The sequence below is a fragment of the Neovison vison genome, chromosome 12 (assembly GCF_020171115.1).
Source record: "Neovison vison isolate M4711 chromosome 12, ASM_NN_V1, whole genome shotgun sequence".
In the NCBI taxonomy this organism is placed as follows: Eukaryota; Metazoa; Chordata; class Mammalia; order Carnivora; family Mustelidae; genus Neogale; species Neogale vison.
This window is the reverse complement of record NC_058102.1, coordinates 102,110,599-102,126,091: the sequence shown is the minus strand read 5'-3', so window position 1 is coordinate 102,126,091 and position 15,493 is coordinate 102,110,599. Positions and strand designations below refer to the sequence as shown.

The 15,493-nt window shown below is 53.2% G+C and overlaps 1 protein-coding gene across 1 annotated transcript; it reads right to left on the bottom strand.

Moving 5' to 3' along the window:
- Window positions 1-187: 187 nt before the first annotated feature.
- Window positions 188-13,294, bottom strand: TNFRSF1A (TNF receptor superfamily member 1A). Its single transcript, XM_044229121.1, has 10 exons — window positions 12,811-13,294; window positions 5,172-5,325; window positions 4,790-4,918; window positions 4,429-4,578; window positions 4,105-4,183; window positions 2,252-2,325; window positions 2,015-2,125; window positions 1,697-1,725; window positions 1,232-1,529; window positions 188-1,096 (listed from the first exon to the last, which is right to left on the bottom strand). The coding sequence occupies exons 1-10, from the start codon at window positions 12,847-12,849 to the stop codon at window positions 780-782; spliced, it is 1,380 nt and encodes a 459-aa protein (XP_044085056.1). The 5' UTR covers window positions 12,850-13,294; the 3' UTR covers window positions 188-779.
- Between the last annotated feature and the right edge of the window lie 2,199 nt (window positions 13,295-15,493).

Genomic DNA, 15,493 nt, shown 5'->3' with positions numbered 1-15,493 from the left:
GCCTAGTCATCCGTAGACAAGGGCAGAAAGAACCTGATGGGGAAGGGGTCACAGAGTTCACACAGGCTACTCTGTCACCTGGTGGGGTTCCTGGCCCAATCTCAGGGCCTTTCCCATCCCCCACCCCACATCAGGTGCGGGTCTCTGCCCCAGCCTCCCACACCCACCACTCAGAAGGACTATCCCCTCCAGGAGCAGAGCTTTAATTCCAGAGTTTTAGTGTATTTACAAAAGTCCACAGCTCCAGCTGGCAGCCCTATTGTTCTGTGCGCTGTGCTCACGCCTGCCTTCGGACGGTCAGCTCACTCTTTGCTTGTGCAGGCAGGGGGCAGAGGGGTGCCCAGTTTCTATTAGTGTAACATAACTGATACAAAGATTGCTTATCTACTGAGAAAAAGGCCCAGGGACCAACCAGAGGCCCCTTAGCTGCCTTGCTTGGTTCTTCAAACCCAAAATAGGCGGTGAGGCGAGGCACCCCATCTCTGCAGCCACAAGCTTGGGCTCCTGGCACACTCAGCCTCTCTCAGGATCACACACACACACACACAAACACACACCTGTCTCACACACAAGGCTGAGCCCCTGGCAGTGCTCCGGCAGCTGAGAAAATCTATGTACACTTGGAGAGTAGCACCAAGTAGGTGGCTGACAGCCATGCGGGCCCTTCCAAGGCCCTCGTCCACAAAAAGGGTCCGAAGGGCATCCAGCACTGTCCTTCCAGCCCCCCACGAGGGGGCGGCGGTCCTAAGGGCAGGCCCCTCCCGGGGAGGGGCGTGGCCTCACCGCAGGAGGCGGGGCGCCGGCGAGAGAGAGGGTGGGGCACGCAGCGCCTCCTCGATGTCCTCCAGGCAGCCCAGCAGGTCCATGTCGCGGAGCACGCGGCCCAGCAGCTCCAGCGTGGCCTCGCGCCGCGGCGTGCGCCGCCGCCAGGCCGCCAGCATGCTGTAGTGGGCCTCCCGCAGGCAGCACCCGTTCTGCAGCTCCAGCCGCTCGATCTCGTGCTCGCTCAGCCCCAGCCGGCGCACAAACTCCTTCCAGCGCGACGGGGGCACGCCGTCCACCACGGCATACAGCGTCGCCGGGTCCGCGGGGTCGGCTGCGGGGAAGCAGGCGGTGAGCCTCCCACAAGCCGGCGCCAGCGGCCGCCCGGCCCGCCTCCTGCCCCGCCTCCGCCCCCCCCCTACGCGCACGCGCACTCTAGGAGCCCCGCCTGCTGCGGCAGGGAACTCACCTTCTGCGCGCTGAATGTGGTGGGTTCTGTCCTCCCACTTCTGAACTGGGGTGGGAATGGGGGTGGAGGCCGGAGCCGCGGAGAGGATGGGGCCAGCCTCCTGGTAGGGTGGGGCCATCTCTCCAGAGTCTGACGGAGCCCTTAACTTAGACCAGTCACGTGGGGTGAAGACGGACCTGGGGGTGAAGGTGGGGTTGGGGATGGGACTGAAGCCCGGGATGGGACTGAAGCCCGTGGTGGGACTGAAGCTCGTGGTGGGACTGAAACCTGGAACCGAGGCCAGGGTCTCAGGCTCCCCCTAAAATAGAGAAGGCACAGCATTAGCAAAGGAGAGGGAAAACAGCCCTAACCTTCTTTACTCTTGAAGGGGGCTGGGATTAGAGGGAGTTGGGGTTCATTTGGGTACCACAGGATTATTATGGAAAATCAGGGAAGGTTGGGGGTAGGTTCCTAGTTTCATCTTACCTCCTTTGTAGGTGTCGATTTCCCACAAACTGAGAAAAAAGAAACAAAGCGTCACAAATTTCACTTCCTCTCTCAGCCCTGGCCGTGGGGACTTGTGGTGACATGCTTCAGGGCTAAAGTGGCCCCAGGGACAAGAGAACTATTGATGCAATTTGACCTTTCACAAGCCATCCGAGCTGTCTCCTGCCGACAAGGTTCTCAGCAGCAAACTAAGGGGACACTCCTCATACCCCTCCAGGTTGGTCCATCTTGCCCATTCACCCTCCTCCCACATCCCTGCCAGCATGCTTTCCCCTCCCAAAGGCCCCACTCACTCACCAGTGGAGAAGAACCTGGGCATCTTCCGTTGGTAGCGGCACATTAAAACAATGGAGAAGGATAAAACACAAATGCCAAAGAAGATCACCAGGGGCAACAGCACTGTGGTACCTGGAGACAAGGCAGGCTGTGGTCAGAGGAGGGGGCAACAGGAGGCAGCAGGGCTGGCTGGGTGGGTGGAAGATCAAGGATTAGGACAGGGCAGGTGAGCATGGGAACAGGGTGATCTGTCCTCACCTGGGTCCTGAGGGACCGTAACCTTTTCCACAGGGAGTAGACACAACTTTTTGCACTCTGTGTTTTCCTTACAGCTAAAAGAAGAGATAGCACAGGTAAATAGGGTTCCTCCCATAAGAGGAAGAAGGGGGGGGGGAATGACACGGGACAAAAAACTCCAGTGTTGCAAATCCTTTGCTTTATGATTATTTTAGCTCTCTCTTGATATAATGGAAAATGAAACCTCTGCTGGGAAATTAAACTGTTCCTGATGGAGAGGAATGAAACCCAATTAATCACAAAATCATTAAATTTTAGAACTGATCTCCAAGAGGCTGTGTAGAAAAAAGTTAAAAGCAGTGAGAGGTGGGTTATGAATTGCAGCCTATTCATTAGCTAGCAGCGTGTCTCCAAGCAAGCCATTTAACCAGTAAGCTTCAGTTTGTTCATCTGTAAAATAAGGCTCTTGCCCACCTGCCAGAATTGAGGAATTAAGTGAGATCTGTATGCCTGACATATAGTAAGTGCTCAGTAAATGGTAACAGCAACTGAATCCCATGAGAATGATGAGAATCCCCTGGTAAAGAGAGACTGGAGAGCTTTTTCTTGAGATAAACAATCCCTGACTTTGGGAGAGGGATCAAGCATGCATGTGAAAAGTTTTGAAATACATATTGTTGGGGGCAGCCAGAGAGTACTCTCGAACAAGCATATCTTTCCCTGTTGGGAGCATGGAGTGATAAGAACTTCATGGAGGACTAAAAGGAGTTCAGGGGAAGGTGAATTCTCAGCAGGAATCTGAAAGCAGGAAGAGGCACTTTTACCCACCTCACAAGCTCATGGTGAGAACCTCATGGAATGAGTGTGAAAGCTCTCTGAAGCAGCAAAGCAGACTCAGTAGGAAAACAAAACAAGGGGTGCCTGGGTGGCTCAGTGAGTTAAAGTCTCTGCCTTCAGCTCAGGTCATGATCCCAGGGTACCAGGATCGAGCCCCGCATTGGGCTCTCTGCTCAGCAGGGAACCTGCTTCCCACCCTGCCTCTGCCTGCCTCTCTGCCTACTTGTGATCTCTGTCAAATGGATAAATAAGATCTTCAAAAAAAAAAAGAAAGAAAGAAAACAAATAGTTCAGTGTCAGACACTTTGTAGCTCTACAACCGTCCAAGTGAATGTCATCAGCCTTACTGTGAAGGTAAGAAAACTAAAACCCCGAGATGTTAAGTAACTTGCCCAAGGTCAAACACCCTAAGTGGCTTGACTGATATTTAAACCCAGATCAACTGAACTTTAGAACCCTGAGTTCCTTCTTTGCAAGCAAATGTGTAAGACTAGGCTCCGTGGAGCCAAAAGAGGTAAGGAGGCCTGAACAGAGACTGGGGAAGAAATACCATATTGCAGCAAAGTTGCCATCAGTGATAAGAAGCACCATCACTTACTACACCCACCCACCCACACACACACACACACACAGAGCTGCCAGTTAAACCATGATACCTCTCAATTATTAGATGAAGCCTGATTTCAGAGATGTGAAAATGCACGTCCTAGAATCAATGAACTGTAGTAGATCCTGTCACCCCAAAATCCAAATGTCTGAATTAAAAGAACTGCAAGTCTGTGAAGTATGAGCCTCCATTCCCAAAGACTCCTTCAGATTTTAGAAGCAAGTCCCCAGGGGGTGGGGAGAAGGAGTAGCAGGAAGGACTGTCTGGTGTACTGACACGAAGTGACAGCCACTCAAACAGCCAGTAAGAGCCAGAGCATCTTGGGGTGTCTCCCTTGCCCTGCTGCTGGCTCTCACCTGCAGCCACCCCATCGCACCCCAAACCCCCTCCCCACCCAATCCAGTGCCCAGCAGCTGACAGAGATACTTACTGAACACAAGGTATGCATTCATTGACTCTTAGAAAGAAACCCGCGTGACAGGTGCACACAGTGTTCTGTTTCTCTGTGCCTGTAGGGGGAGATGCAGCATAGCTAGGGGAGGGCCCCCCTGCAACCCCAAGGATCACAGGGAAAACCAGAAGGGGCAGGGGGGTAGATGGCCAGAGTGTAGGTGGTCCCACAGACTTCGGGAGTGGGAAGGAATGAAAGTGTTGTGTGGAGGGGGCGGCACAGAGGTAGAGAGCTTCCTCCTGAGCCTGAGCCGGGGCCACCCTGAGGCAGGGGGGAGACTGGGGTTGGGAGAGCCATGCTCACAGGAGATGTGCACTGTGCCATTGAGACAGAGGCTGCAGTTCATGCACTCGAAAAGGGTTGCACTCCAATAACGCCGGTACTGGTTCTCCCGGCAGCCGCACACAGTGTCCTGGGACACAGTGCAAGGAGAAATCTCCACCTGGTTCATTTCTGGAGAGGGGAGGAGATGGAGTGTGAGCCCCTGCCCCACAGCAGTGTGAGTCTTTCTCTGTACATCCCCACCCATGCACTCACCCATGCACAAGCATTCCCGCCCACACCCACGAGCAGAGATGTCTGCCCTCGCACACAGGCGTAGGCACTGCTCTAACCTAGCTACCTGACACTCTGTTCAGAGCCCTTGCTGCCTCCTAAGACTCACCTTTTCGGCATTTGGAGCAACTGAGGCACTGTGTGAGGTGGTTCTCCGAAGCTGTAAAGGTGCCATTTTCACATTCCCTGCAGTCTGTGTCCAGCCCCAGGCCGGGACAGTCCTTGTACAGGTAGGTCCCTGTGATGGAGTAGCAGGGTTAGGTAACAGCGAGAGCTCAAGGAAGGAACCCCTGCTATAGAAAACAGCCAGGATCCCCCACCCCCACCCCAAGTGTCTAAGAGAGGAAAGAAGGGACAAAATCCCAGCCCAGGAGAGGCAGCAAAGTCAGGAGACTGGAGGTAAGGTTCCAGGTTCTAGAACCTCTGGAAAAGGCAAAGGAAGAAGCAGGACCCCATTACTGAGCAGGTTCGCTGTTACCACTTTCTCCTACCTTTGTGGCACTTCGTACAGCAAATGGAATTATCTTGAGGGTGAATATATTTTCCTTGGGGACACAGAATAGCTCTCTTCTCCCGGTTCCTGACGTGAGGGACCAGTGCCATAACCCTTAAGGGGTATATTTCCACCAACAGAGCCAAGAGCACCTGGGGAACAGTCAGACAGAGGAGATCCCATCAGGAGAGGGTGGATGGGAGCCTTGGAGGTAGCAAGTCAAAGCCTTCCCAGCACAAGTCCTTTCTCAGTGGAACATTCTCCCTAGGCCACTCCTGCTCACTCCATGTTCTTCCTCTAAGCTCAGACAGGTGGCCCCATGTGATCCAGTGCTTAATTCTTCCCTCGTTGTTCTGTGGACTAATTTTTGTCCTTCCAGGTCAAGGCTAGTGGACCCCAGGCCTGAGCTCTATTTTATCCTTCTTTTTCCATAGCAGCTAATAGTGCTGGACACAGGGCAGGTGTTTAAGGAAGGGGGGGGGGTGGTTGTTGTTGTTGTTTTGATTGGGAACTAGCAAGTGACTTCAGTTATGGCCCTTCCTTCCAACAAGGAGCCTTAAGAATTGGGGTGACGTTTCTCCATCAGGATGCTATGATCACAGTGTATTCGCCTTATGAACATTCACAAAGGTGAACAGTTAGGTAGGATCTGTGCACATTCCTGGATTGTGTTCTATTGGCAAAAATGTTTTTTATAAAATCAGATTGGCGTGGAAGTAAGTGAGGTTTCTGTGGGCACCATTCCTGGGGAGTGGGCAGAAGCAAAAGGAAGAATTTCTTTATACATCTCTATCAGAACCTCACTTAGGAGGGTGCCTGGGTGGCTCAGTGGGTTAAGCCTCTGCCTTCGGCTCAGGTCATGATCTCTGGGTCCTGAGATCAAGGCCCGCATCAGGCTCTCTGCTCAGCAGGGAGCCTGCTTCCCCTCTCTCTCTTTGCCTGCCCCTCTGCCTATTTGTAACCTCTCTCTGTCAAATAAATTTTAAAAATCTTTAAAAAAAAGAAAAAAGAACCTCACTTAGGATTTTGCCCTGGGCCTCTAGGCCATATCCCCTTCCACCACTAAATCTGCAGAGGCCCCAGGCTAGCCAGGGCAAATGGGGAGGGGAGTAAAAGGGAAAGTTCTGGGTTGGGAATGAGGTAGGTAACTGATGAAGTTTAGGAGAGGACAAAGGCATGTAGGTTCCTCGCAGCTGGAGCTGGCCAGAAGCGGGTGGTCAGGCTCAAAGGACCAGCAAGTCTAGAGCTGAGGGTGGATGTGGGAGTCCTGAAGCCCTCTGCACACCAGGGCATTCTGGGAGGCGTGTTCACAGTCTCACGCGAGCGCACGGCAACCGAATCACCGGCTCTGTTCTGGCCTCAGAGCCAGGGACAGCAAAGCCAGGAGTGGGGGTCGAGCTCCAACCCAGACTTTGTCCCTTGATCTCCGGTCAGCCTCTTTCTGACTCTCCCTGGGCCTGAATTTGTTTTTCCCTCTGTATACATACTTTATGTCAAGATAAGAGGATGTCCTCAAACTGTGTTAAACACTGGGAAGCAACAGGCTAATAATCAGATCATGGAAACCCCCATCTGGGATAGGAGGGCACGGCAGCCCACCGCCTGGGCGGGCAGGCAGGTAGGCAGGTAGGGAGGTCATGCTCTGAGGCACCCTCTGGGGGACGCTGCAGCCTGGAAGCTGGAGGCTCAGCCAAGAACAGAAACCACCCTGTGCAGCACGGCAGCAAGGGCTGTGGCGAGGGCAGCACCCTCCTTGGCCCACTCCGGAACTGTCATCTCCCCTGAACAAGATTGGGGCATTCAGGGCAACAGGAAGAGTTTGGGGTGGTTATGGGAAGATCCCAATCCTGAAAGTGTGGTTCCTTTCCCTGAAGAAGAGCTCTCAGCGCCTAAGGTTACTGGCACTTAAAATTCCATGGGAGCCCGCCCACCCCTCCACCCCGAGAAGCACAGCCAAGCAGCAGAGACAGAGTCAGGGAGAAAAACTAGGGGCTCCAGTTCTGGGACAGCCTTGGTGGGGAGCTTTTCGGGGACCACTGGCATGTCAGGTATAAGCTTCCCAGGAATGGGAGCGAGGGAGGGAGACATTAGGCTTTGTGAAGCCTAGTGTCTCCTTCCCTCTCCAGCACTTTGGGGGTTAAGTCAGATCCGGGAAAGGGAAATCTTTTCCCAGCAGCTCCGCCCAGTGACTCAGGCCAGGGAGGGAGGGCATCTAGGGGAAGGGAGAGAGAAGAGCAGCTTCCCCAGCTCCTCAAGGGTCATGAGTCAGCACAAAGACGGAGGGACTGGCCAGCCATTAAGACCCCATGTGAGCCCTTCATCCTGTGGGCCAGGCTCTCCCTCCAATCCCCACTCAGAGTACACTTCCTCCCCCTCCCTCTCCCTCTCAAAAGAGCCAGGCAAAGGACCCCTGTCCCACTTGGGCCACGTATTTCGGGAAATGGCTCCCTCTCCCATTCCATCCCAAAGGGAAGTCTCCTCAACCCCTGGCTTCCTCCCATCGGGGTCACTACCCACCCCTCCCTGAGGGGCCTCTCAGCTCCTTCCCGCCCCTCAGCATCCTTCCTTTAGACCAGGGCCCCGCCTGGCTCCTCCTCCCCATTCCACCAGTCCCCAACCGACAGGCCCGTTCCCTGGGTTCTCACAGGAGACCCCTGACACTCCCCAGCTCCAAAAGAAAGCAAACCAAGCAAGGCTGCCCTCCCACCCGGGGTTCACTGCATTCCCACAGCCTGGCTGGTTCTGGCCAGTCGGGTTGGGGTTGGGGACTTCCCTGGGGTCCCCAAACAACCCTTAGGAAATAAGGCCAGTTCTGAGTCTCCACAGCCCTCTCCCCTGCCCCAGAAGTCCACTGGCAGCTGAGGAAACATTCCAGAACCCTGAACACCCACGTCCAGGACTGAGGAAGCAGATGAGAAGAGATGGAAGAGGGCCAGCCCTATTTCCCAGGTCTCTGTAGCCTCCACAATACCCCAGCCAGCCCTCTCTGACCCCTAGTAGCCAGGGCCTCAGGCATGGGCTGGCTTCAAGGAGCAGGTCCTCAGTCGCTGTACCCTGCAGCTAAATTAGGAGGTAAGCAAGCTCTGAGCCCCAAGACCCTAGCCAGCCTGCACCTGTCACCAGGAGCAGGGGAAAGGCAGGAAGCTGGGAGGTGCCTGTGGAGAGTCAGTTGAGGGGGTGGCCCAGCACCCCTCTGACTCCCCCACAACTTCCGCCTGGGGAGACTTTAAAGTGTGACTTCCTGTGCTGGGGCTGCAAAGGGGGCGGAGAAGCCCCAGGAGAAACCCAGAGAACGTGAGGGACCCTGTGGTCTAACCCTGGCCCAGCACCTCTGGACCTTAGCTGGGCCCTTCCCCTGCATTAATTTGTTCATTAAATTAAAATGCGTTTGTTCTTGGAATGTCAAAATTTCTGGGGAGTTTTATGACAGCTTCTCCTCCAAGAGCTCAGTTGCAATCCCACCTCCTTCCCCTGAAGCCCCCATTAATCCCACTTCCCCCGCTCAAGCTCATTAGATGCTCAGCTCCCTCTGATCTTCAATACCGCGGATTAACAATATCTACTTTTGGCTCTTGTTATAATTATCCTGGGGAGTCGATATGATCTCCCCAACAGACCATAAACTCTATGAGATGAGCGATCAGAGAGAGAGTGTGGTCAGAGATAGCATCTTATCCTCCTGGGTATCTCCTCAGCTCCCAAAATGACAGGAGCAAAGTAAATAATGATGGGTTGGCCAGTCTAACAACTCACCTGTGCTCCCCTCCAGCTGAAGCCACTGCTTCCCAGAGAGGGAAGGAGAGAGTCAGTGCCCCTTGTAAGAACAGACCTGCCTCCGGGGGAGAGTTTTCAAACCATGCCCCGTCCTTCCCACACACATGCGCACCCACCCACACACTCCCCCACCCGAGAGTCCGACAAGTGCTCCTCTCCTAAGCATCACTGGTGACTGAAGGCAGCCCATACAAACGATAGGAAGGCAGAAAAGGGTTTGAGAAGCCCCGCTCTAGCCTGTTAGTTGCATACTTCATCTGGCTATTCCCGAACCCTTAAGGAGCCCCATACTCAATGGAACCATCTCCTGGGCTAGAAATGTCACACAACATACTTCTCAGCACCAGTGCCGAAAGCTCTGCGGCCCTTCTCTCCTCGAGCGCCCTGCCCACCACACCTCCCCACCCAGTCCCAATCCATTGGGTCTGCCGGTTCATCTTGCCAGTCCTCCTTCTGTGATCTCTCAGTCCTGCCATACCCACAGGTTGCCTCACACTTGGATTATTGCAACTGTCTTCCCGCTGACTGCTCCGATCCATCCTACACACTCGTCTGTGTTCACGCTTCAGCTTGTACTTCTCCAGAGCCTGACCTGGAACATCATGTCCACAGGTCCCTCCTTCCCTGAATGAGCACTTGCAGGGGTCCGTTGCTGCTATTCTGAACATTCTCAGAAGCCATGGGCCCTCAGAGAACTGTTTCTGAATGAATGAAAGAATGAATGAATGAATGAATGGATTCCTCTACCTAGGACCCCATTCAAGATTCTCTCTTCATTTCCTCCCCCAATCCCTCCAATTTTCTCATTCTCATTTCTTCTTGTTCCTCAACCTGCTCCTTCCACTCCAGCCAAGGGGTCCTTCCACCCCTACCTACTCCCAACACAAAATCCCACCTCTCCCTTCCCCCTCTCTCCCCAAACCAGTCTCCCTTCTTTCCAGTCACCCTGCCAGCCACTGACTTCAAATCTCAGCCCCAAAACCACTTTTCTGTGAGGTTTTCCCTTCCTCATTCCATCTGACCCATGCCTGTTCCTTGATTCATGCAACAAAGAGTTAGGGAGCACCACTGCTCATGCGCCCCATTCTCTGCTGGGTCAGAGACAGCAGTCTAGGCAGAAGGTGCTCCTGGAGCATCACCAGAGTGGAGACAGCTGGGCCAGAGTGGAGACAGCTGGGTGATGCACATTCCCTTCTGTGGTTGTGCCTCCCATTTCCCCATCAGTGTTCTAGGACACCACACCAAAATGCTTTTGTGGGTATTTTCCCCCTAGACTGTGCTGAAATGATTTTTTGGCTGTAAGCTGTCTTGGGTCCCAGACTATAAGCTCCTTGAGAACGGCAAAATCCTACAGACTTTGTCCCAGTCTCTCCAGTATTCTTCCCCACTGTCCCCCCACACAAGCCTAACTCCAGTGCTCAGTATTGCCCACTGAATGGCCAGCAATTGAAAAGCTCGGACAGACCTCCATATCTTCCGTTTCCTTCCAGCTCCAGGCTGAGCTTGGGTCCCTCACCATCTCCACCCCAGCCCCCAGGCACTTTCCTTTATCTGTTGAGACTACCCTTACCTTCTGTTTTCTAAACACAGTAGCCACCAAACAATACTACTAACCGGAACAAGACAAATCTAAGTGCTTTCCACTTGTATACCTTATTCCTCTACTAGAATGTAGACTCCATGGGGACAGAGATTTTGTTCACTGCTGTCATCCCAGCACTTAAAATAATGTCTAATACAGACCCAGCACTTGATAAGTTGAATACTTAACCCACAGTTGACCTTGAACAACACAGAAGTTAGGAGCACCGGGTAACACCCCTCCCTTAATGAAAAATCCATGTATAACTTTTGACTCCCCCAAAACTTAATGACTCATAGCCTACCTTTGACTGGAAGCCAAACCAAGGGCGGAAACAATTGATTAACACACATTTGGGGGGCGCCTGGGTGGCTCAGTGGGTTAAAGCCTCTGCCTTCGGCTCGGGTCATGATCTCAGGGTTCTGGGATTGAGCCCCGCATCGGGCTCTCTGCTCGGCAGGGAGCCTGCTTCCTCCTCTCTCTCTTTGCCTGCCTCTGCCTACTTGTGATCTCTGTCTGTTGAATAAATAAATAAAATCTTAAAAAAAAAAAACAAAAAACACACATTTGGTATGTTCTGTGTTTATACCATATTTTTACCATAAAGTAGGTTAGAGAAATGAAAATGTCATTAAGAAAACCATAAACAGAAAATACATTTACAGTTCTGTAGTTAATGGGGAAAATCTGCACATAAGTGGACCTGTGTTGTTCAAACCCCTGTTGTTCAAGGGTCAACTGTGTATCAATCTACTTAATCTTCAGAACGACATTTGGAGGTAGTGTTTATTACATAGGTTTTAGATATAAAGAAACTAGGACATGGAAGGTTCTGTAGCCTGCCCAAAGTTCAGGCAACTAGTCAGTGAGGGCGCCAGGATTTAAATCCAAGTGATCTACCCCTTAAGAGAGATCGGAAGTAAGACCAGGCAGCTAGAGGGGGGCAGAGGGAGCCTGGGAGAAGGACAACCTTGAGAGAAGTCAAGAGACTTCTTGACTTCTTTGTGACTGGGGAGAGAGGAGGTGGGAGAGTGAGAAGAACAGTGAGGCCCAAATGGAGAGAGGTGCTGACTGGGGGGATCAGGGTCTAGAAATGTGGACTCCAAACAGAGGAGAGGGAGAGGGAGGAACCAAAGAGAAAAAGTTTCAAAAAAGGAGACTCTCGTGGGGAAACCGATGGAAAAGATAGGAATGCTTAGGAGAGCAGGACAAGACCCAGAGAAGATGGGAGGAGAGGAGAGTGGGGAGGACCTAGGCTAAGGAAGGGCAGAGACATAGGAGAAGCCAGCCAGCACACGCCAGGAAAATCCACCCCAGCAGGTGGGAGAGAGGCGCTTGGAGTATGACCCAGGATGACTCCAGGACAGGCACGGAGATCAAGGATACACTGAAATGAGGCTGAGGCACAAGAAAGGGACATTTTCCAGTGACGAAAACAACTTTCTACTAACTTCCCCAAACCGCGCTGTAAAAGAAGAAACCAAGAGATTGTTGTTTAGGTCTGTGGGAAGGGGGCCGGAAGGCGCGGGCACAGGGACAGGACTGGACCAGGTGGAGGTGAGGCTAGTTGTCCAACAGAGGCCACCCATCTAGAAGCTGAGCCAGAGGCAGGGGGTGCAGAATGCCTCCAGGTGGGCGTCCTGGCCCCGGGGAGTGCACTGGGGACACACTCTGCGGGGTTGCCCTACCCCTGTCCAGTTCCAACGCTACTCCCAAATATGCACCTCCACACAGGCAAAAGCACATAGCATCCCAAACTTACCCACCAACCCACAGCCGTTCCCAGACTCAGTTTCCCCCTTCACTAGCATCCAACTCCTACCCTCTGCCAGGGTTTACTCAGCCCGGGCCCAAGCGCAGCCCACCCCCCCTGCCGACGCACAGGGTCCACCCCCCACACACACCCGCTGGCCAGCTGACCAGAGGACAGAACTCTGAATCATGGGGACTCCCTTCTTCCATTCCTTTCCTTACTCTCTGGAATCTGCCCCAACAAATCTGGGATCACCTGCCCCCACATTCCCCGCCACCTCCTAGGCCAGCAAACTTCCTTGGTTGTCCTCAGGTTCCCTTTCACTGTCCCCCTGGCCTCCGACTAGGGCCGGCGGCCCGAATGAGGAACCCGAACTTCTGGCCGCGTTTGAAGTGGGGCCACGCTGGCCCAAGGCCAGGGACCAGGACGATGGCCCACTGGGGCAAGGCGGCGTCCTCCCCTTTTCTCCCCACCCCTCCTCCTCCCTCCCCCTCCCCCAGCCCACTCGGCCCTTGTCCCAGGACTCACCAGTGGCAGCAGCAGGCCAGGCACGGTGGGGAGGCCCATGACCGGCCAGCGGTGGCCTCTTACTCCCCCATTAGGGCTCAGGCAGTGGTGGCGGCGGCGGCGGCGGCGGCGGAGTCCGGGGTGTGAGGGCCCGCCGGGTCCCAAGAGCAGCCCGGGGCCGCGGGCAGGGGAGCTGAGGTGGAGACTAGGGTGAGGATCACGGCTCAGTCTCGGGCCGGGATCTCCAACCCCAAAGTACGGAGCTGGAGCCCGAGTCCTGAGAACTGGGAGAAAATTAAAGCAGAAAGGAGCGAGGAGGTGGGAGGGAAGGGAGAGAGCGGCAGCTGGGGTGTTGCAACTGCGGGACAGGAAGAGCCTGGGGGAGGAGAAGGGAGGAGGCGGGAGGAGGGGGCGAAGGGCTGTAACCCTTTGGAGCTCAGTCAGAGGCGCCCGAGTCCCGGATCCAGCGGCCTCTGGCCCCCAACCCCCCAATCCGACCCCTCCCGAGCCAACACCAAGGGACCCTAAGCCCCTCCCTCCTCATTCACCCGGTCACCGACCTTTCCCACGTGAACACCGACTCAGGGCTTTGGAGTCGCAGTCACTGGGTTCCAGCTCAGAAGGCTCGACTTTTTAGCTCGGTGGTCCTGGACCAGCAAACTATGGTCTGTGAGTCTGTCTTCCAATTTGCCACGTGGAGAGAACCTAGCTCAGGGGGTGGGTGTAAGGGTTTTACTGAGACAAAACAGGTTGAGTGCCTGACCCATGACAGGTACTCAGTGTTCCTTAGTAGCTCTTCCCTTGCCCCCCAAGTTCTCCACTGACACCCTAGTCTCCCACTTTCTTGGGTGTTTATCCCTCCAACCCAGACTGGGAGTGAACCCTCACCCTAGTTTTCCATCCTGACTGGGGCCCGGACACCCTCCCCCCCTACTCTGTTCTCATCCACCCTGCCTGGCTGGGTTGCCTAGCTGCTGATCCTGGCTCCCCCACAAAAAATCGAGGGACCTGAGGCAAAACCTCCTCCGAGCCTCATTTACTAAGTGAGAGTAACATTGCCTGGCCCACCTACATGGGGGAAATGATGTCATGAGGGTTAATGAGATCGTATCTGTGAAAATGCTTTGGAAATTAAAGATACCTCGATCACGTTTTACCAGTACATTCTCAGTGCTCCTCTCCCAAATATTCTGATATATCAATCCTAATTGACCTTGAACATGATCTGCCACAGCCTTCTGTTTTATAGGTAAGAAAACTGAGACCTGGAGTTACACATGCAGGTTCTCTGCATGCCAGCTGAAACCGGGAGCTCCAACTTCAGCCCAAGGGCCCATTTTACTATGATAGACAACATTGTCACTTTTCTATCTGTCCGCTTGAGTCAGACGATACCATCCTCTGGGTATTTCAGGCCACTCCCCTTTGTGCAGGATATCTCCCAGATGAGTCCCACAACAAGGGTACAACTTTCACCCTAATAACCTCTGGGCACAATGACTTTCATAGTGCCCTGCCCAGGCACGAGGTACACCCCCACCCCCCCCACAAAAGGAGACCGGAGACTTGGAACCAGAGCTCCTGGCCCTTTCTCTCCTGGATCTACCAGCTGACCCCACCTCTTGTACTCCATCCTCCCTGGCTCTCTCTGGCCTCCCCTCTTTGATCCTGAGGGCATGGCATCTATAGAAGGGAATGGAGCTCACATGCCTGCTACCTAGGGTTGACTTCACCCCACCCTGAAGCTTCTGAAAAACGAAGTGTTTACCATACATTAAGCATTCAATAAGTGGTAGCAATGTTAGTAATTGCACAATTAACAGTATTCCCAATTAAGAACAACTTTAATGGGGTGCCTGGGTGGCTCAGTGGGTTAAGCCGCTGCCTTTGACTCAGGTCATGATCTCAGGGTCCTGGGATCGAGTCCCGCATCGGGCTCTCTGCTCAGCAGGGAGCCTGCTTCCCTCTCTCTATCTGCCTCCCTCTCTACCTCCTTGTGATCTTTGTCAAATAAATAAATATTTTTTAAAAAATTAAAAAAAAAATTTTAAAAAAATTTAAAAAAAGAACAACTTTAATGTCCTGTTTTTAATGTTATGATGAATTTTTAATAGTCTGCGCCACCTGTCAAAGCCATTACACATAGCCTGGCACAAAAAGAGAGTTTCTTTCATTGTTGAGGTTAAATGTGTATTTACTTTAAATTTTGAAAAATTTGGTATTAAATTGTTCAATAAAGGGTGCCTGAGTGGCTCAGTGGGTTAAGCCTCTGCCTTCAGCTCAGGTCACGATCTCAGGGTCATGGGATCGAGCCCCACATCGGGCTCTCTGCTCAGCAGGGAGCCTGTTCCCCCTCTCTCTCTGCCTGCCTCTCTGCCTGCTTGTGATCTCTGTCTGTCAAATAAATAAATAAAATATTTTTTAAATAAATAAATAATGAATTGTTCAATAAAATTCTGCCTTAAAAAGATGGTGAGAGGTGGGTGCTTGTAGGCATATGAAAGGCTAACTAGTCTCATGAGGAGGTGAGATTGTTGGCATGACCCGTCCAGAGGAAGAAGAAATAATGGTGATGGAGGGAATGGAAGAGATGGAGGAACAGGCGAGGGGTGAACTAAGGCATGATGGAATTGGCTGTTAGGGCTTGTGAACTAACAGATGAAGGGAAAAGAGCACAGACCCCCTGCCCCCATGCCATGTGTGT

Excerpts from the sequence above, each read along its gene's own strand:
- TNFRSF1A (XM_044229121.1), bottom strand. The coding sequence starts at position 12,849 with ATGGGCCTCCCCACCGTGCCTGGCCTGCTGCTGCCACTG. Across the intron at positions 4,919-5,171 it reads CTGTACGAAGTGCCACAAAG|GGACCTACCTGTACAAGGAC; the intron begins GTAGGAGAAAGT and ends ACTCCATCACAG. Across the intron at positions 1,097-1,231 it reads CCACATTCAGCGCGCAGAAG|CCGACCCCGCGGACCCGGCG; the intron begins GTGAGTTCCCTG and ends GCTTCCCCGCAG.